The sequence below is a fragment of the Microcaecilia unicolor genome, chromosome 3, assembly GCF_901765095.1.
Source record: "Microcaecilia unicolor chromosome 3, aMicUni1.1, whole genome shotgun sequence".
NCBI lineage: Eukaryota > Metazoa > Chordata > Amphibia > Gymnophiona > Siphonopidae > Microcaecilia > Microcaecilia unicolor.
In genome coordinates, this window is record NC_044033.1 from 206560981 (window position 1) to 206583721 (window position 22741).

General features: G+C 45.7%; 1 protein-coding gene across 1 annotated transcript; it reads right to left on the bottom strand.

The window, feature by feature from the left end:
* Window positions 1-2871: 2871 nt before the first annotated feature.
* LOC115466174 (protein PET100 homolog, mitochondrial-like) lies at window positions 2872-22472 on the bottom strand. Its single transcript, XM_030197263.1, has 4 exons — window positions 22384-22472; window positions 17640-17726; window positions 9296-9328; window positions 2872-3225 (listed from the first exon to the last, which is right to left on the bottom strand). The coding sequence occupies exons 1-4, from the start codon at window positions 22408-22410 to the stop codon at window positions 3136-3138; spliced, it is 237 nt and encodes a 78-aa protein (XP_030053123.1). The 5' UTR covers window positions 22411-22472; the 3' UTR covers window positions 2872-3135.
* Window positions 22473-22741: the final 269 nt, after the last annotated feature.

Genomic DNA, 22741 nt, shown 5'->3' on the forward strand with positions numbered 1-22741 from the left:
ACTGTTCCGAAAGGATGGGCTCCACCTTAACCGGGGTGAAACCTGGCTGCTGGCCCTAACTTTTAAAAAGGAGATAGAACAGCTTTTGAACTAGAATGGGGAGGGGGGAGGGAAACTGACAGTTGCCCAGGAGCGCATGGTTCGATGAAGTATTCTTGAAGGATACTATTAAAACAGGACATTTAGGGAATCCCAGTAGACAGGTTTCAACAATGCTGAAGTTTAGCCAGATGTTCTTAATGAGAGATCAGGATAAAGGATGCACATTATCGCTTCAACTTCTAAGTAGCTTGTAGATCAAAGGAAAAAGCACAATCTGAAGTGCCTGTATACAAATGCTGGAAGCCTAAATAAGACAGGAGAGTTAGAGTATATAGCAGTAAATAATGAGGTAGATATAATAGGAATCTTAGAGTCATGGTGGAAAGAGGTCAATCAATGGGACACTGTGTTAACAGGGTACAAACTGTATCACAATGAAAGAGAGGATCAAATGGGGGGGGGGGGGATTTGCGCTATATGGTAAAAAGGAAATGGAGTCAAATAAAATAAACATTTCACATGAATCAGATAGCAGTATGGAATCATTATGGAAAGGAGAATTCTTGTACAGCTGTACTACCGTCCGCCGGGACAGAATGAACAGACAGATGAAGAAATGTTTACAGAGATTAGGAAAGCTGGCAAATTGGGCAACACTACAATAATGGCTGATTTCAATTACCCCAATATTGACTGGATAAATGTTACATCAGGGAGTGAAAGGGAGATAAAATTTCTAGATGTAATAAACGACTGCTTCTTGGAGCAGCTGGTTCAGGAACCGACGAGAGGGGGAGACATTTTGGATCTGGTCCTTGATGGCGTGCAGGGCATAGTATAAGAGGTGGCAGTGTTGGGTCCACTGGGAAACAGTGATTATAACATGATCAAGTTTGAGCTACTATCTGGGATAAACCCGTAAAGGAAATCTACTGTAGCTGCATTTAATTTTCAAAAGGGCAACTATAATAAAATGAAGAAAATGGTTAAAAAGAAGCTAAAAGGATCAGCTGCTAAGGTTTGGACACTAAATCAGGTATGGATGTTATTCAAAAATACCATCTTGAAATCCCAGACCGGATGCATTTCAAACATTTGCAAAGGTGGAAAAAAGAGAAAACGACAGCCAGCATGGTTAAAAGATGAAGAGGCTATTACAGCCAAAACTGATTGTCCTTCAAAGAATGGAAAAAGAACCTAAATGAAGAAAATAAGAAGATAAGCATTGGCAAGTCAGATGCAAAGCATTAATAAAGAAGTCTAAAAGAAAATATGCAGAGAATAAAACTCACAGTAACAACTTTTTCAGGTATATCAAAAGCAGAAAGATCCGGGAATTTACACACCAGTAAGTCTAAGTGCTAGGAAAAACAGTGGAAGCATAAAATTACAGAACACATAGACAAACATAGCTTTAATGGGACAGAGTCAGCATGGGTTCAGCCAAAGAAAGTCTTGCCTCACTAAGGTGCTTCATTTCTTTGAAGGCGTGAATAAATACGTGGATAAAGGTGAGCCGGTTAATGTAGTGTACCTAGATTTTCAGAAAGCTTTTGATAAAGTTCCTCATGAGAGACTCCTGAGAAAATTAAAGAGCCAAGGGATAGGAGGCAAGGTTCTGGTGTGGATTAGGAACTGGTTAATGGACAGAGAACAGAGGGTAGATTTAAATGGTCATATCTCTCAATGGAGGTAGTTGAACAGTGGAGCGCCACAGGGTTCAGTACTTTGAACCGGTGTTATTCAACATATTTTTGATGATATGGAAATCGGAATGATGAATGAGGTGATTAAATTTGGAGATGCCACAAAACTACTCAAGGTTGTTCAAACACATGCGGACTGTGACAGGAAGACCTTAGGAAACTGGAAGACTAGGCATCCAAATGAAAGATTAAATTTAATGTGGACAAATGCAAGGTGATGCATGTGGGAAAGAGGAGCCCAAATTATAGTTATGTGATGCAAGGTTCCACATTAGGAGTCACCGACCAGGAAAGGGATCTAGGTGTCATCATTGATGATACATTGAAACCCTGTGCTCAGTGTGCAGTGGTGACTAAGAAAGCAAATAGGTATTATTAGGAAAGGAATGGAAAACAAAAATAAAGATAATAACTTTGTATCGCTCTGTGGTGTGATCACACCATGAATACTGTGTGCAATTCTGGTCACCGCATCTAAAAAAAGATATAGTGAAATTAGAAAAGGTACAGAGAAGGTTGACGAAAATTAGGAAAGGCTGAAGGGGGTAGGGCTCTTCAGGTTAGAGAAAAGACGGCTGAGGGGAGATATGATAGAGGTCTATAAAATAATGAGTGGAGTGGAATGGGTAGATGTGAATGGTTTGTTTACTCTTTCCAAAATTACTAGGACTAGGGGGCACGCAATGAAGATACAAAGTAGTAAATTTAAAACGTATTGGAGAAAATATTTCCTCACTTAACATGTAATTAAACTCTGGAATTCATTGCCAGAGAATGTGGTAAAAGCAGTTAGCTTAGAGGGGTTTAAAAAAGGTTTGGATAGCTTCCTAAAAGATAAGTCCATAAGCTATTATTAAGATGGACTTAGGGAAGATCCATTGTTTATTTCTAGAATAAACAGCATAAAATGTTTTGGGATGTTGCCAGGTACTTGTAACCTGGATTGGCCACTGTTGGAAACAGGATTTGGGGCTTGATGGACCTTCAGTCTGTCCCAGTATGGCAACACTTATGTATTTGTGTAAAGTTTTGGGTGGATGGTAAGAGTTGCAGAAGTCCGAGAAATGCAGCAGACAGGGCACTTTTCATGCATAAATTCAATCATAAGACAAAACACTTTCTCAATTTAAAATATTTTATTTACAGCTTTCCAGGGACACTTGATAGGGAACCAGATATGGATGCAGCTCTATCACAGGGTAAGTGCTGGTCTATAACAATACAAGAACTGTCCATTTTCCCCCCAGTTTGTCTTTGTGTGGCCTGGGAAATGGCAGCCCGAGAAGGCTGTGTAATCACAGCTTACAGGAAATGATATGAGCCACATATTCTAACTAGCCTAGCCAGACATTCTAATCTAGCCTATCCCACTGAGCAGTGACTGCGGTCACTGTTCCTTCAGGGTTTCCAGCTGGCTCTGCAGCCTCTCCTCTCGCTTTTTTCTCATTCGTTCCTTGAAATCTTCCAGCTCTCTCTTCTGAAATAAAAGAAGAAAAAAACCCCTCAATTAATGGTTATCCAAGTGGCTTTTCTATGCACGTCTAGAGCAGGTCACAGATGTGACACCACAGGAAGGGATATGAAAGGGAATCTTAGTGTTTTCAGTCTCTGCTGTTTCTATGGACCACTGAGGGGTTCAGAGACAGAGCAGAAATATCATGCCTAAAGAATAAAGCAGTATTTTAACATTTCGGTCCATGAGTAAAGAAACATTTGGTCCTTATAAATCTTTTGAACTGGTAGTGACAGATTCTGTACTCTTTTCTCAGTCCGGAACCCAAAGCTGAAAAGTCCTACAAGGAAAAAGCTCTGTATTACCACACCAGCCCTAAGCGAAGCAGTAGCCTAATGGTCAGCGCATGAGCTAGCAACAAGGGAAGCTCAGTTCAAAATCCACTGCTGCTTCTTGTGACCTTTGGCAAGTCAATTAACCCTCCATGACCTCAGGTACAAACTCACATTATAAGCCTGACAGGGAAATACCTACAATATCTGAATATGATTCACTTTGAGCTACAACGGAAAAAGGCAAAAGCTAGTCAAAAATAAATGTAATTGGCTTGCTATACAATCTATAAATAATATCACCACCCTACGATGTGACTGAAAAAAATAAATAAAATATGAAGGACTTGAAAATCACAAAGTATTTCTTCCATCATCTTGAAATCTCCCAATTTTCCTCATGGCACCTCAAAAATATCAGCCAAAGTTAAAGAAAATCTTCCATAACTATATATATATATACATAAAATTTTCAAGAACTTATTAAAATTGGAATCCATAATATATCAGTGCAAGTGCAATGATGGTGTTCCAATAAGCAACTCAACCCAGGTTTGAGAAACATTAGAGACCATTGGATTAATGAAATGAGACTAGAAACATTAAGGAAAGGATAACGGATGATAATAGGAGGTAGAAGTCAGGATGGACTGTTATGAAGTAGTTTTTAGCCTCTTCCTGAAGTTGAGTAGCTGTTTTCTGATGGGAATAGGTAGAGAGTTCCATATATTGACTCCAAGAACGGGGAATAGAGAGCTGAAAATCTTCTGATTTCTAATTGTCTTTTGGAAGAGTGATGCTCGCATCAGTTGTTGTTTCAGTCTGTTGGATTGGACCAGACATAGTGAAGCGGGCTTAGTCAGCAGTTTAGAGGTGAAGTCCTGTAAGATTTGAAAAACTAAACAAGTAGCTTTGAACCCGAGTCTTTCTGCTACGGAAAGCCGGAGGAGTTTGTTTTGATGAGCTGAAACACTAGTATATCTACTCAATCTGTATACTAGTCTAGCAGTTATGTTCTGTATGATCGACAGTTTTTTCTGATATTGACACTTAAACATTACAGTAATCCAAGTGAGGTAAGACTAATATTTGGACTAGTAGTGCAAAGGCTTGTTGGTCAAAGAATGATCTGACTAGATGTAGCTGTCTCATTTTGAATAGTGTTTTCTTCCATAACTGGCTAATATGGGAAGCGAAGGTGAGTGAAGAGTTAAGTAAGACAACCTAGTACTCTGGCTTCAGATTCGATAGTAAAGATTTGACCACTGGTCAAAGATATTGATGATGGGATCTCAACTCCCTGATTTCCGAACCACAGGACCTTGGTTTATTACGCATTCAATTTCAGTTTATTGGTCAGGACCCAGGTGCTGACAAGTCATACCATTCGCTACAGACTGAGTTGGATCTATGTTTGATGCTGTCACTGGTAGGAGAAGCAGGATGTCATCCGCATAGGATAATAGTAGTTCAATAAATCCCAGGTGTATTGAGGCAAGGGATGACATAAAGAGATTGAACAGGATAGGTGAGAGGGGAGATCCTGGAAGTTGGTTGTTTTGCTTGACAGAGTGACTTCGATTTGAAAGGAATTCGCTGAACCATTTGAACACTGTTCCTGTTATTCCTATCTGATCAGGCGTTCAAGTAGCAATGTGTGGTCAACCGCATTGAATGCCACCGATATATCGAACTGGAGAAGAATTGCTTGGTCACCTTTGCATAGATGTTGTTTGACATATGTAGTTAGAAGTAGCAGCAATGTTTCCATACTATATGACGATCTGAAGCCAAATTGTGATCAGTGTAAAATACAACATTTTTTCAGATATAAAGAGAGGTTTACTAATGAAGGTTTCTAATACTTTAGTAAAAAGGGGTATGCTTGCCACGGGATGGTAGTTTGCAGGCGATGTTAGGTCTAGCCCAGATCCCTTCAGTAGTGAAGTGAGAACAATTTTGCAGATGTGAGGAGAGAGAGAGCCAGTTTTTAACAGCTCACTGAGATTATCAAGTAGCCAGTTTACTGCTTCCATAGAGATGGATTTGAGTAGGTGTTTTGGCCATTGATCTGAGCAGATTCAGGTAATTGTAAGACAAAGGGGCATCACTGACCTTAAGCACACCTTGGAATGTGGCCAGGGGAAATGCTAATATGGTGCTATTTAAAAAATCTTTACAAAACCTGGGTCTTGATAATTACCCTTGGTTATCTTTGCTAGTACAAAATGTTGAGTCAATTTACTGTTTAGTTCTTTTTCTAAATTAACTTCAACAGTCTCATTTAAGTCAGAATATTGCTTTTCTTGGTTGGGAATTACTGCACATAGACTTGTAGCATTTCAGAATATAGCTAAAGACGGCATGTCTTTGGGAGCAGTTAACAATGGTGTGTTAAATATGTAGACAGTGCTTGCAGAGGGACTGAGGCGCTCTGAAGTATCAGCTTCCTAGGAAAATGTGTTTTGTTGCTGCTTCAATAAAATTTCTTATTTGGAATGAGATATGAAGTCAGTCAGCTAATTCTACCTATATTTTGTACTTTTAAAACTTGAAGCAAGGTAATTTGGTTTTTAAAGTCCAGTATCTAATATTTAACAGACATTTCTGTTCATTAGAGATATGCATCAGATGGCTTTCACTCCTGTGAAATTATTTGGAAGTTTTAATGCTGAGGAAGCTTTAGCAAGATATCAGATATTTAGAGATAATATAAGTTATAGATATGAATTTAAGTTGTAGTGGTGGTTTCAGCTAGCAGTTTCTGATCCTGGTGTCCTTTGTTCCAATTGATGCAGGTCTCTGGAGGTTTTTCAGTTGTCGATCCAGATTATTTCACAAGCAAAGAGAGTGTGTGTGTGCTTGCATGAATAATGCAGAGAGGCAAGAAATTGTGTTTATCCAAACAAAACAAATGAAATTAACCAAGTGAAGAAAGGAAACTCAAAGTAAAAATAGCACTCAGGAATGGTCCCCTGACCTTGACCAAGCAAAAGTAAGTAGCACCATTTTTATAGAACTTTTGAGTACAAATGAAACTAAACCAATCCCATCCTGATCCAGCCCCTAAGCAAAACATCCTAGTGAAGAAAAGTTCTATATTCCTTTTGTGATAACTGTCTCCACATGGATTAGCTTTGCACCCATCGTGACAGTGATGAGTCTAACTACTAAACCAGAGTATGTGGAGGATGCTCTCAGTCTCTTAGATTTACTGCTTCCAGCTTCTTTCTGGCGTTCATAAGATGTAACATGTTTAGGCAACTTATCCAGGTGGGCTTGTTGTAGGTGCCACCAGCTTGATTAAAAAGAATTTCCAATAGAAAATATCTCTGTCTCTTTCTGCCCCCAAGTTCTTAGTCTTGAACTGCATTTCTTGGTAGAAGATCTTCTCTCACTTCACATGATTCACAGAGTTATTGCTTGGGACTGACAACCCTGTGATTGATGCTATTCTAGCGTTTTTCTCTCTTGCCACTATAGGATGAAGTATCAATGTGGGCTACACTTACCAAGTGTTATTTTACTATTAACTCCAGTTATTAGTAACTAGGTTTCACTGCGTAAAACAGGACCTGTGCTAAAAAGACATGCTTCTCACAGGTCTCCCACTTAGCCATCTCTCTCCTCTTCAATCTGTTCAAAATTCTGCTGCACGACTAATATTCTGCCAGTGTCGTTATGCTCATATTAGCCCTCTCCTCAAGTCACTTCACCGGCTTCCTATCCGTTTCCGCATACAGTTCAGACTCCTCTTATTGACCTATAAGTGCATTCACTCTGCAGCTCCTCAGTACCTCTCCACTCTCATCTCTCCCTACACTCCTCCCTGGGAACTCCGTTCACTGGGTAAATCTCTCTTATCTGCACCCTTCTCCTCCACCGCTAACTTCAGACTCCGTTCCTTTTATCTCGCTGCACCATATGCCTGGAATAGACTTCCTGAGCTGGTACGTCAAGCTCCATCTCTGGCCATCTTCAAAAGCCCACCTTTTTGATAATGCTTTTAACTCCTAATCCTTAATTACTTGTTCAGAACCCTTATTTTATCATTCTCACTTTAATATTCCCTTATCTCTTATTTGTCCTGTTTGTCTGTCCTAATTAGATTGTAAGCTCTGTTGAGCAGGGACTGTCTCTTCATGTTCAAGTGTACAGCGCTGTGTACGTCTAGTAGCACTTTAGGAATGATAAATAGTAGTAGTAGTTATTTGACCACTAATTCATGCTGTAACAGTAGCCCATGTTGATAACTTCCCCCCCTTAGTGATATTGTGATGTCATAATGCCTTATTCCACCAATAAGAGCCAACCTCATCAGTGATGTCACAATGGCTTGATTACTTGGCTCACTTCTCATACTGTGATGTCATAATGCCTCATTCCACCAATGCCTAAGAGCCAACCTCACTTCATCAGTGATGTCATAATGGCTTGACTGCCCTATACTTGGCCCAATTTTAATTATGTGATTTCAATTTCATGAGACATTTCTTTTTTCTTTAATTAAGGAGGGCGTTATCAACGTGGCCTACCGTTAGGACATGGTCTCACGATATAAAATGGGACTGTGCTAAAATAGTACAAGTTAGTGGTAATATAACACCTCTTAACGTTGATAATTTCACCCCTATGACCAGTTTCCATGCATCCAGCTTTTTTTCAGTCAGAATGGGGATCCTCCAGGAAATCATAACCTCATCATTGTCTGGAATTCATTTTGTGTTATGATCCCAATGCCATTATCATCACCACAACGTTGCCAGTGCACACCAGATGGACACAGCACTGTACAGACAGACATACTGGATATCCTATTCTAGAGGTCCCTGTATCCTTGCATCTATCCAGTTTAAGACAGAAATATTCTTCAGAACCCAGCAGTGTGGCCGTCGTGTCAATCCACTTGAATGCACAGAGATAAAGGTTAACAAAGCAGAACATAAAATAAAAATATCTATCACCTTATATATTTGTATGTTCTTTTTGAAAATTGAATGAAGTATAAACCTTTCCAAACCCCAGCTCAAGGTGAGTTACATTCAGGTATACTAGGGAGGTCCCTGCACCAGAGGGCTTACAATCTAAGCTCTAGAGCAGAGGAAATGGAGGATGAAGTGACTTGAGTGTCACAAGGGATTATCAGTGGAAGAAACAGGATTTGAATCCCTGCTTCCTTGCTGCTCTGCCACTCCTCCATTCCACACCATGACATCTGAATCTGGGCATTGGTGTCCTTTGCCAACAGTGAAAAATCTGTCCACCTCTCCCTCCCCTATGGATAGAATAATGATATTGTTTGAAGCCCAGATGATAATGTTATTGATCTCACATGCCAAGTTTCTTTCAAGTCACCCATCTCTCCATGTGATATGATGGCTCGCTGTAAACAGTATACGTTTTAAAGTTCTTTCTGAATCAGAGAGGAAAATGTGGGAGAATTGAGAAGCGAGAGGGAGAAAAGCAGGAGATAGGTGAAAGATGGCCAGCCAACCTAAGTGTTACCCAAATAAGTAATCTGGCAGCTGAACTTTCATTCCAGACCTCCATCAGCTGTTCCAAGACCAAGCGGCCTACACCCAGGGAAGACAGCGATGAAGCAGGTCACACTAGTGAATCCAGACGGCTACTTCCCAGGCCCCAGCTGTGATGTATTACATCTGACTGCTCATTCCACCTCCTTACTGCTTCTAAGCTACAGTCAGGTCAGACCTGTGACAGCCTTCCCAGGTCCCCAGGTCAACTGCTAGAGAAGCACTTACCTGCTCATTTAACTTTGGTGGATAAATCTCTCTCTAAGGAGGAAAAGAAAAACAGATTTAACCTCATGTAGAACACGGGATGCTAGAAACAGATATAGGGGATAATATACCACAGGCGACAGTCAGTGTTCTTTTTCAAAGGCTGACCACTGCTGCCAAAATTATGCCTGGATATTCAATCCCGGGCCATGTCCAGGTACCAGCGTTAAGTATCCAGGTACGTGCAGCTGGCCGGTACTTAACTGGGATAAGGTGCCGAGATTCAGTCCTTAACCAGTTAAGTTAAACCAGACAAAGAAAGGAGACTTATAGCCGGGATCTCTAAGTTTACTCAGATTACACTGGTCTTAAAACAACCAAAAGATACTGCCTTCAAGAGCTGCTTCTACCATTTGCGACAGCTACATCGAGAAGGTAAATCTTATCTCAGTTGTGCATGCCATGATAACATCAATCAAGACTGGATTACTGCAATGCACTATACAACAGTCGCAACTGATTCAGAATTCAGCAGCAAGACACATAGAAGGTTGCAAGCGACATGACCACATCACACCATGTATGGAAAAGCTTCACTGGCTACCAGTACAATACAGGGCTAAATTTTAAACTCTATGTCTGATCTTCAAGGCCCTTAAAGAAAATGGCCCCGAGTACCTGAAGAACAGGATGATCCTCTACACACAGCCAAGGACACTAAGGTCCTCTCAAGGACTTTCACTAACCACATCCTCTCCAAAAGATATTACAAGCGAGCCTTCTCAGGAGTAGCCCCCACACTCTGGAATGCACTGCCTAAACGGCTTCGCTTAACACAAGACTTATCTCTACTTCAGGAAGCAAGTGAAAGCTTGGCTTTTCAACCAGGCCTTTAATGGAAGAAGTAACTAACTTGTTAGTCTCACTCACACACACAAGGGCGTGACATGGGCTGCACATACTGCAGCAGGACATGTTTATCCACTCCTACCCTAGCTGAGATAGTATTAAACATACTTTGTATTGTTATTTGAATATTTTACCTGCTGTAATTGCCTATTGCTCATGTTTGATCTATTCTTCCTGTACACCGCCTTCAGTGAATTCCTTCAAAAAGGCGGTAAATAAATAAAATAAACTACACTGGTTGCCAGTGTTTCACAGAATTCAGTTTAAGGTGTTATTTCTGATACACCAAGTGTTATATCTGGCAAAATGCCATTTTATTTTACTCAAATTGTACGTGCTTATCGCCCAAAACTATCCTTGCGGTCGGAGCATGCTATGCTAAGGGTATGATACATACCTGTAGCAGTTGTTCTCCGAGGACAGCAGGCTGATTGTTCTCACGACTGGGTGACGTCCGCGGCAGCCCCCACCAACCGGAAATAAGCTTCGCGGGACGGTCGACACGCAGGGCACGCCCACCGCGCATGCGCGGCCGTCTTCCCGCCCGTGCGCGACCGCTCCCGCCAGTTGAATGACTAGCAAAAAATATGAAATACACAACTCCAAAGGGGAGGAGGGAGGGAAGGTGAGAACAATCAGCCTGCTGTCCTCGGAGAACAACTGCTACAGGTATGTATCATACCCTTTCTCCGAGGACAAGCAGGCTGCTTGTTCTCACGACTGGGGTATCCCTAGCTCTCAGGCTCACTCAAAACAAGAACCCAGGTCAATTGAACCTCGCAACGGCGAGGAAACAACAGAAATTGACCTACGAAGAACAACTAACTGAGAGTGCAGCCTGACCAGAATAAATTCGGGTCCTGGAGGGTGGAGTTGGATTTACACCCCAAACAGATTCTGCAGCACCGACTGCCCGAACCGACTGTCGCGTCGGGTATCCTGCTGGAGGCAGTAATGTGATGTGAATGTGTGGACAGATGACCACGTCGCAGCCTTGCAAATCTCTTCAATAGTGGCTGACTTCAAGTGGGCCACTGACGCTGCCATGGCTCTAACACTATGAGCCGTGACATGACCCTCAAGAGTCAGCCCAGCCTGGGCGTAAGTGAAGGAAATGCAATCTGCTAGCCAATTGGAGATGGTGCGTTTCCCGACAGCGACCCCTAGCCTGTTAGGGTCGAAAGAAACAAACAATTGGGCGGACTGTCTGTGGGGCTGTGTCCGCTCCAAGTAGAAGGCCAATGCTCTCTTGCAGTCCAATGTGTGCAACTGACGTTCAGCAGGGCGGGTATGCGGCCTGGGGAAGAATGTTGGCAAGACAATTGACTGGTTAAGATGGAACTCCGACACCACCTTCGGCAGGAACTTTGGGTGGGTGCGGAGCACTACTCTGTTGTGATGAAATTTGGTATATGGAGCATGAGCTACTAGGGCTTGAAGCTCACTGACCCTACGAGCTGAAGTAACTGCCACCAAGAAAATGACCTTCCAGGTCAAGTACTTCAGATGGCAGGTATTCAGTGGCTCAAAAGGAGGTTTCATCAGCTGGGTGAGGACGACGTTGAGATCCCATGACACAACAGGGGGCTTGATAGGGGGCTTTGACAAAAGCAAGCCTCTCATGAATCGAACGACTAAAGGCTCTCCAGAGATGGCTTTTCCTTCCACACGATAATGGTAAGCACTAATCGCACTAAGGTGATTCCTTACTGAGTTGGTCTTGAGGCCAGACTCTGATAAGTGCAGAAGGTATTCAAGCAGGTTCTGTGCAGGGCAAGAACGAGGTTCTAGGGCCATGCTCTCACACCACACGACAAACCTCCTCCACTTGAAAAAGTAACTCTTTTTAGTGGAATCCTTCCTAGAGGCAAGCAAGACCCGGGAGACACCCTCAGACAGACCCAACGCAGTGAAGTCTACGCCCTCAACATCCAGGCCGTGAGAGCCAGAGACTGGAGGTTGGGGTGCAGCAACGCTCCGTCGTTCTGCGAAATGAGAGTCGGAAAACACTCCAATCTCCACGGTTCTTCGGAGGACAACTCCAGAAGAAGAGGGAACCAGATCTGACGGGGCCAAAAGGGCGCGATCAGAATCATGGTGCCGCGGTCTTGCTTGAGCTTCAGTAAGGTCTTCCCCACCAAAGGTATGGGAGGATAAGCATACAGGAGGCCGGTCCCCCAAGGGAGGAGAAAGGCATCCGACGCTAGCCTGCCGTGTGCCTGAAGTCTGGAACAGAACAGAGGCAGCTTGTGGTTGGTCTGAGAGGCGAAAAGGTCCACCGAGGGGGTGCCCCACGCTCGGAAGATCTTGCGTACCACTCTGGCATGGAGCGACCACTCGTGCGGTTGCATGACTCTGCTCAGTCTGTCGGCCAGACTGTTGTTTACGCCTGCCAGGTACGTGGCTTGGAGGAGCATGCCGAACCGACACGCCCAACGCCACATCCCGACGGCCTCCTGGCACAGGGGGCGAGATCCGGTGCCCCCTGCTTGTTGACGTAATACATTGCAACCTGATTGTCTGTCCGAATTTGGATAATTTGACAGGACAGCCGATCTCTGAAAGCCTTCAGTGCGTTCCAGATCGCTCGGAGCTCCAGGAGGTTGATCTGCAGATCCTTTTCCTGGAGGGACCACAGACCCTGAGTGTGGAGCCCATCGACATGGGCTCCCCACCCCAGGCGAGATGCATCCGTCGTCAGCACTTTCGTGGGCTGCGGAATTTGGAATGGACGTCCCAGGGTCAAATTGGTCCGGATGGTCCACCAGAGCAGTGAAGTGCGGCAACTGGTGGAGAGGCGGATGACATCTTCTAGATTCCCGGTGGCTTGAAACTACTGGGAAGCTAGGGTCCATTGAGCAGATCTCATGTGAAGACGAGCCATGGGAGTCACATGAACTGTGGAGGCCATATGACCCAGAAGTCTCAACATCTGCCGAGCTGTGATCTGCTGAGACGCTCTGGTCTGCGAAGCCAGGGCCAAGAGATTGGTAGCCCTCGCTTCGGGAAGGTAGGCCTGAGCCGTCTGGGTATTCAGCAGCGCTCCTATGAATTCCAGAGACTGAGTAGGCTGGAGATGGGACTTTGGGTAATTTATCACAAACCCCAGCAGCTCCAGAAGTTGAATAGTGCACTGCATGGACCGGAGGGCTCCTGCCTCCGAGGTGCTCTTGACCAGCCAATCGTCGAGATATGGGAACACGTGCACTCCCAGCTTGCGGAGATACGCCGCCACCACCACGAGGCACTTTGTAAACACTCGTGGGGCAGAGGCGAGCCCAAAGGGCAGCACACAATACTGAAAGTGCCGTGCGCCCAGGCGGAATCTGAGATACTGTCTGTGAGCTGGCAGTATCGGGATGTGAGTGTATGCGTCCTTTAAATCCAGGGAACATAGCCAATCGTTTTTCTGAATCATTGGCAGAAGGTGCCCAAGGAAAGCATCCTGAACTTTTCTTTGACCAGGAATTTGTTCAGGCCTCTCAGGTCTAGGATGGGACGCATCCCCCCTGTTTTCTTTTCCACAAGGAAGTACCTGGAATAGAATCCCTGCCCTTCCTGCCCGGGTGGTACGGGCTCGACCGCATTGGCGCTGAGAAGGGCGGAGAGTTCCTCTGCAAGTACCTGCTTGTGAAGGGAGCTGAAAGACTGAGCTCCCGAAGGACAATTTGGAGGCAGGGAGGCCAAATTCAGGGCGTATCCGCACCGCACTATTTGGAGAACCCACTGGTCGGAGGTTATGAGAGGCCACCTTTGGTGAAAAAATTTTAACCTCCCTCCGACCGGCAGATCGTCCGGTACGGACACTTGTAGGGCGGCTATGTTCCCGTGGATCCAGTCAAAAGCCCGTCCCCGGCTTTTGCTGTGGAGGCGCAGGGGGCTGCTTAGGCGCACGCTGTTGACGAGAACGAGCGCGCTGGGGCTGTCCCTGTGCCTGGCGAGGCCTTCGGGCCGGCTGGTTGCACGTACGCTTTGCAAAAGAATAGGGTGCAGCCTGCCGTGCCCGGGAAAAACGCCCACCCGTGGGGGCGGGTGCTGAAGGCGCCCGGTGGGAGAGCTTGTCGAGAGCGGTTTCCCGCTGATGCAGTTGGTCCACCATCTGCTCGACCTTCTCACCGAAAATGTTATCCCCCCGGCAAGGGACGTCAGCCAGTCTCTGCTGGGTGCGGTTGTCCAGGTCAGAGGCACGCAGCCATGAGAGCCTGCGCATCACTATACCTTGGGCCGCAGCACGAGATGCCACGTCACAGGTGTCAAAAATCCCCCTGGACAGGAACTTTCTGCACGCCTTCAGCTGCCTGACCACCTCCTGATAAGGCCTGGACTGCTCCGGCGGGAGCTTATCGACCAGGTCCGCCAGCTGTTGCACATTGGTCCGCATGTGGATGCTCATATAGAGCAGGTAAGATTGGATGCGGGTCACGAGCATGGAGGATTGGTAGGCCTTCCTCCCAAATGAGTCCAGAGTGCGAGACTCCCGCCCCGGGGGCGCCGAGGCGGTATCCCTCGAACTCCGTGCCCTCTTGAGAGCAGAATCCACGACCGCTGAGTCATGGGGCAACTGGGGCCGCATGAGCTCTGGGTCAGAGTGGATCCTGTATTGGGACTCTGCTTTCTTGGGAATGGTGGGATTAGTTAGTGGTCGCACCCAGTTCCGGAGCAGCGTCTCCTTCAGGACATTGTGCAGCGGTACCGTGGAGGACTCTCTAGGTGGTGATGGATAGTCGAGGACCTCGAGCATCTCGGCCCTCGGCTCTTCCACAGAGACCACGGGAAAGGGAATGCTTATAGACATATCCCGCACAAAGGAGGCAAAGGAGAGACTCTCAGGAGGTGAGAGCTTCCTCTCCGGTGACGGCGTGGGGTCCGAGGGAAGGCCCGTAGACTCCTCTGAGGAGAAATATCTCGGGTCCTCCTCTTCCCCCCACGAGTCCTCATCCTCGGTATCGGACATTAGCTCATGTAGCTGCGTCCGGTACCGGGCCCGGCTCGACGTCGAGGCACCGAGGTCTCGGTGTCGTCGAGCGGTGGACTCCCGCGCCGGCGGGGACGGAGCTCCCTCCATCGACGTCGACGGGGACTCCACCTGCGTGGCTGTCGAGACCGGCACCGCAAGCGGCGGCGGTGTCGACTGCCCCGGCGCCGGGCTAGAGCTCGCCGGCGCCACAGTCATCGGCGCCGAGGGCGCAAGCACCCCCCGGCGCCGGCACAGCCTGGCGCATCAGCCCTTCCAGGATCCCCGGAAGGATGGCTCTGAGGCACTCGTCCAGGCCCGCTGCCGGGAAAGGCGGTGGGGCCGGTAAGGGTGTCGGTGCCGGAAGCTGCTGGGGGCCAGGAGACGGCACCGAGGTGCCGGAACCCCGACGCGTCGGTACCTCCACCACCGACGGAGATCTCTCCTCTCTGCGATGACGCTTCGGCGTCGACTCCTCTTCAGGGTGCACCGAGGGCTCCCGGTGACGGCGCTTCTTGTCTTTTTTCCGGTGCACGTCACCGGTGCCGGAGGGCATGGAGGAGGAGGAGGTCGATCCCCCTCGGTCTCGGGGGTACCGGGTCCGACAGGGTTCGGTCCCGTGGCTCACGAGTTGAGGGAGTGACCGGGGCCGACTGCCCACGCGGTCTCTCTACCCCACTCTCGCCGGCGGACCGGCGGGCCGACGGGACCTGTTCTCCTGGGGTCGCTGCCATCGGTGCCGATGTCTCGGGCATCGATACCGGTACCGAAGAACCGGTCTTCGATACCGATGCCGTCGAGGTCGACGTCGAGGGGCCGGCGCAAGTTCCAAAAAGACGGTCCCGCAGAACTTGCCTCGCAACCTGAGTCCGTTTCCGGAGACCGAGACACAAAACGCACGACTTGAGATTGTGCTCCGGCCCGAGGCACTGGAGGCACCAAGCGTGGGTGTCGGTCTGCGAGATCGGCCGGCCGCAGCGACCACACTTTTTAAATCCACTCGGGACCTTCGAGGACATCGACGGAAAAATCGCGTCGGCGAAGTCAAAGTCGGCAATGGTGGCTAAAATCACACCACGAAAACTGAAACCGACCGAGCGGCCACTAGGCCGCAACGAGGCGTCCCCGCTAGAAAGCGAGGGAAAAGAAGGAGCGCGTGCTCCACACGCGCAAAATTCTTTTTTTTTTTTTTTTTTTTTTAATAAAAGAGAAAGAAGAAGAAGAAGAGGCCGAACAGGCCAAAAGCGACGATCCGCGTAAACGCGGTCGAAAAAATCCGGCGGCTGAAACGAGAGAGAGGGGAAAACACAACTCTCTCAGTCGCGGAAAAAAAGTAACTGGCGGGAGCGGTCGCGCACGGGCGGGAAGACGGCCGCGCATGCGCGGTGGGCGTGCCCTGCGTGTCGACCGTCCCGCGAAGCTTATTTCCGGTTGGTGGGGGCTGCCGCGGACGTCACCCAGTCGTGAGAACAAGCAGCCTGCTTGTCCTCGGAGAACTGTCTTTACACTCTGTAGTGCAGGTTCAGTATGCTGACATTAGAGTTTTCTGCTTTCTCTGATGCCTGTGCAATGCCTTTCCTGGACAAATTCATTTATGTTGAAAACACAGCTGTTTGTTGATGCATTAGATAGGCGCATCCTGTCATGATATTTCATAAGGAAGGAACAGTATTATTTCCTTGTTTATGATTTTAAGTGTGTGTGTGTGTGGCATGTTTTATTATGCATTGGTTTTCCTGTAAACCACCTAAGGATTAGGCGGTGTGCGTATTTTTAAAATAAATACATTTATATAGTCCTATTTGGCTGGTTATCTTAGCTGGTGAAGTGCTGACTTCACCACACAATATCCGGTTTCAGCTTTAGCAGTTAGAGGGCATAATTCAGCTGTACTATCCGGGTAATTACCACTAAATATTTCCTCAAGGCCTAGTCAGTGTGAGTTAAATAATAAGAGCCTCTCTTAACTGGTTAACTCAGTTTGAATATGGGACAGGTACAATCAATATTGCTCATGGGAGACAACTGTTTACTGCAGCACATACTGTATGAACAAGACAATCCTAACGCTGTACGCCACTGCAGGGTCACCTGGGGCATAGCGTAATACAGACTAGATAATCCCAGAGCTGCACTATACTCTCTAGTACAGTAAAACATTAGCTCCTGACGCAGCCCCTTTGGGTGAAACATGGCCCGTGTCGAGCATTCTATTAGGTTGAAATTCTACAATAAATATTCATATCTAAAAAACAAAACCCCCAAAACATTAGCTGTGTCCATCAAGTGCTCATGTATAGGAGATTTGATGTTCCATACAAAATCAGACCAGGTCAGGGTTTGGCAGGGAGGGAAGGAGACCAAGAAGCAGGGCTCACAGGCCCTCTGAGGAAATTCTGGGAATGATAGTGGCATGTTCCTGTCCTCTGGGTCACAGTGCAGTTTCGGTACTCTAGGATGTACACAGAGATGGCACGGTGCCACGCGTTAACGGCCACTGACCTTCCGTTTCACCACATATTCCTCAAAATACTCAGCTTGGTTGGAGATCCAGAACATGGAGACTGGGAAGGTGAGGTAGAGAATCATCTGCGAAGAAAGGAAGACGAAAGGATGGGTCACTCATGCTCTGGTCAATTCTATTAAAATAAAGCTGCCTGCAATGAAGAGACATAAGGCTGGGGTGGGACAAGGAGGAGGGAGGTAGATGATTTTGGCAGTGTGGAATGATCTGGGAGGTGAAAGAAAAGAGGGTGAATATGGCTGATTCCCTTCAGCTGGAGATGGCAAATATTTTGTCCAAACTCTGCACTGGCTCATTCTGTGAAAAGTGGGCAGGGCAATAGGAAACCACATTTCTGTACAGTGGCCCTATGGCGTAACCAAGGATAGCCATGGAACTCCTGAAACAGGTGACAAACAATACAATGCAAATACAAAATTCATAACATAAAAAAATACATAAATACATAACATCATAATACAACATACATAATAGCGTTGTACACTACACAGATTAAGGCCACTTGGCCCATCTAGCCTGCCCAGCTATAGAAGTTAACCACTTCTACATCAACACTCCCTTCTCTTAGTCAACTTAATTTTATTCCTCACTGGTTCCCCACCACCCTGAGTATTCCATTTTCATACTTAATCCATCACCAAGTAGTTCTCCCCTTCGTGAGGCTGTTACCTGGCAGACCTAGCTGCAGGAATGAATGTGATTCCTACCACCTGTAATTTCACTCCACCGTGTTTCCTTTGTCCAACCATTTTTCCCCTTACTGCCTCTTTCCTCTGCACTGGAACAAGGGCATAAGATGTATGCTATGTTCAGCACCATTCTGCCTTCGACAGTGGCCAATCCAGGTTCCAAATAACCAGCTGATTATCTCACCTTCCCAGGGCAAGTCACATCATCTCAAAATGCAGAGGAAGGGTGAGCCATTCCTCCCACTAACCTCTGTATCTGTATGCTAGGCTTTTGTACAGGATACCTACCGGTATCTTCTCCCTATTACTGCTGGGAAGGTAAGCCAGAGAGCAGGCCAATAACCTGGACAAATAAGAACTGAACAGAGGGATTGCGCAGACCTGTCACATAGTTTAAATATGAAAGACATGATTCAGGACAAGGATCTTGGATCAGTGTGTGTAAACTGTGTGGCAGTGCTGATAAGAATGTATGGGAGTTCAGTGCACTTTGAGCATGGCAGAAAAGGTAACTTTATAAGCTCTTCAGGCAACGAACTTACACATATGAATTGCCTTAAAAGAAGCCTGAATGGAAATATGTGTTTTAAAATCAGCTCCATATTGATACAGCATCCTTAGCTTGAATTTTAAGGAGATAATGGAAAGTACCAGGAGTTGATTCTGGAATGTTAGAAATTTAGAGCAACAAATTGTAGCTGGACAGGACAAAGAAATGGGATAAGAAGCGGGAAAGATTATTTTGAAACTTAGGAGGGATGAAGACTGGGTGAGTGATGATAGGTGGAAAGAATAGACAGGCAGAAAAGAAGGAGAGATAGAAAGATGGGTAAAAAAAAACCTATAAAATGAGAGAACACATTAGCCCCTGTGGCAGGATCTGGTAGGCCTCTGGGGAGCCAGGTGTCCTGCTAGTTCTTCCCAATTCCAAACTTTTTTTCTCTTTTCTAAGTATTAGTAGCTGCTTGTACTCTGCTTTCGTTTGTACTTATTGACTGCTGTTTGGTGTGAAGTAAAAATAAAGACTCACAAGTTTTTATGCATGTGAGAGAGTTATTTAAGTTTTGATTTGCGTGGAAATAATCTATACTTTTATTCCATCTCTTCGGGGTATAGGAATCCTCTGTGTTTATCCCATGCTTTTTGAATTCTGCTAGAGTTTTTGTCCCCACCAGTTCCTGTGGAAGAGCATTTCAGGCATCCACCATATTCTCTGTGAAAAAGTACTTCTTGGTGGTGCTTTACAGTTTCACTCCTTGCAGCTTCATTTCATGTCTTAAGTCTCCCCAGTTTTGGAAAAAGTTTGTTTATGCATTTATATTTTTCAAGAATATAAATATCTGTATCAAACTTCCCCAGTCCCTCCTCTCCTCACGGGTATACATATTCAAGCCTTCACGTCTCTTCTAATAAATCCTCTGGCAGAGACCCCATACTCCAACTGCTTCAAGCCTTTTTATATCATGAGCAAGAAACAGACTCCAAAACTGAATACAGTATTCCAAGAGAAGCCTCACTGATGATTTGAACAGGGGCATTATTACCTTTTTCTTTCTGCTGGTTATACCCCTCTTTATGCACCCAATCATCCTTCTGGCCTTGGCCACCCTGAGATCCCTTTCCTGGTCTGTGCACATCAGCCTCTCACAGCCTACTGCATACAGTTCCTTTGGATTTCTGCACCTCAAATGTATCACTCTACAGAACGTCAAATTAAAGCTTCACTACCAAGCATTTACCCATACTTCTTAATTTTTGTAGATCACTTCTTAATTTTCACTTTGCTGCTAAGAAGATTTCCTCTTCCTCTATTTTAATCATATGTCTCCTCTCCTGGCATGGATATAATTTGAGTGTCTCAAGTATTTCGCTGTCAGATTTATGCTGCAGGCCTTATATCAGTTTGGGAGGCTCTCTCTGAACTGATTTCATCCTCATGATCTCCAAAGGCCTGGCCTCCAGAGCTGAACAAAATGCACCAAGTGAGATCACACTGGTGACCTACATAGGCAATACGACTACATCTTTTCTGCTAGTAATACATTCCCTTAGACTCCAGAGTATCTTTTCAGCTAGCCTAATAAATCAGCAAAGAAAGATATCTACTCTCCTGTTTCCACCATTACTCATCCACCTCCACTGGCTTCTTTTTCCCTTTTGGATCTATTTCAAAATTCTCTGTCTAGTCCATAAGGTACATCATATATTGGCCTTCCTTCATTTCTGGCCTCTCACTGTCCCTTACACCCCATCAGGTACCTTCAGATTTCTTGATTCCCACTGGTTAGTTTTGCCAGCCCTCAAGCAAGCAAGCACATCTTAAATCAACAAGACATTCTGCTTTTTGTTTTCTCTGCCCCAAGCTTTGAAATGATCTTCCCTCAAAGATATGAGGGTGGGTGGAGGGGTCAGCAGTGTTGTACAAAGTGTTTTACATCACTTTTAAAGATTCATAATTCCTCTCAGGCATTTGGACATCAGCACTAGAGAACTTTCTTGTCACTATTTTTGTCTGCATTTATTGTAGCACTGTATACGTCTAGTAGCACTATAGAAATGATAAGTAGTAGTATGTGTATTGTGTTATCTAATGTTGTAACATAGTAGATGACGGCAGAAAAAGACCTGCACGGTCCATCCAGTCTGCCCAACAAGATAAACTCATATGTGCTACTTTTTGTGTATACCTTACCTTGATTTATACCTGTCCTTTTCAGGGCATAGACCGTATAAGTCTGCTCAGCACCATCCCCACCTCTCAACCACCAGTCCTGCCTCCCACCACTGGCTCTGGCACAGACCGTATAAGTCTGCCCAGCACCATCCCCGTCTCCTGCCACCAGCTCTGCCACCCAATCTCGGCTAAGCTCCTTAGGATCCATTCCTTCTGAAAAGGATTCCTTTATGTTTATCCCATTCATGTTTGAATTTCGTTACCGTTTTTACCTTTTGGCTTATTTGTTCCCTTGTTGGGATGTGTCTGTCCTTTTATAACTTTGTAGTTCCTTTTCAATTTTACTTTTTAGTATTGTAAACCACCCTGACCTGCTTGCTCAGAGGGGTATATCAAATATTAATAAACATAAACATCTGACACTCTAGTATTTTATATAGACTGATAAGTTTTCTAGCTAAATCTGTGGATACCAGTAAAGGCAGGAGACAACATTAGCTTGAGGAAACTTGCAAAAGCCTAGTTGTGTCCTTAAGGATAGGCAGGGAAGAAAGAGTTGAACTGGACCCCCCACCCCCCCCCCTTCCCCATGTACTCTGTTCTCAGATTAACCAGATCTCAAAAAGTTCCCCAGTATGCTGAATGAAGTGAAATTTCTCTTTCAGACTTTTTTTCTTTTTGACCAGTTTCCAGATCTTGTTCTAGTAGATTTCAGGTGGAAAGCATGGTTTGTTCTAAATGACTCTCATGGCTGACCAACGTAGATTTATCATTTTACACAGCAATTTAGGACAGCGGTACATTCTCATGTGCAATATGTAAGTTCTAGGTGGGCACTTGAGATGATGATAAGTGACTTGCCCAAGGAAGCATCATTGGGTATAGAAGGATCACCCTGGCTTTCCTAGTTCTGACCCCTGGGTCACAAACAGTGTTATCTGGAGCCTACCCTGGACCACAGCACTTCCAAGATACCCAATTGCAGGAGTGAAATTTTCAGGCCAGTTCTGGATTACTGATAACCTTATCCTGATGCATTACAAGAACAGCAGCACAGGTTTCAACAGTTAAATTAGGGGCTACTACTACTACTACTTAGCATTTCTAGGGGCTGCAAATACCAAACTGGATGTAAGTTTAATTAGGACTGGCTAAAAAGTCTCCCTCGTGGAATTCGCTTAATTTGGCAGATCTAGTATATAGATGGGTGCAGATACTGTGTACACACGTTCTGAACATCTTCCCCGTTCCCCGTACGGTGAAGGTAATAGGGACTGGGGAGGGGCTCATGGGCCGGCGGGAACTGTCTACCACGTCCGATTTTAACGTTCCCTCTATCTGCATCACACACACACTTACCCGGAACACCTCTATCTTCACCCCCATCTTAGCGTCACTTCCGCCCCGTTCCGCCCCATGATTAGTTAGGGGCAGGACGAAGGTGACTTTTGTTCTATTGGATGATAAGCCCGTCACAGGGCAGGAGAGAAACTTTCCATTCGCAGCGGCCGATGTCCTGCATGATGTAATCTCCCGGAGCTGTTTACGGCCTCGTGCTGGGAGTGGCTGAGGGTTGAATGACGTCAACACTCGGCGCTGCCTGTACTGTCTGTGTTCTGTCGTGACTCTTCTTCTTTGTGGTGTGGGTGGTGGGACTAGCTGAGCTTCTGTTGTTTCACAAAGCTCGAATTTGTGTTTTCCTTCAGAGAAAACGGAG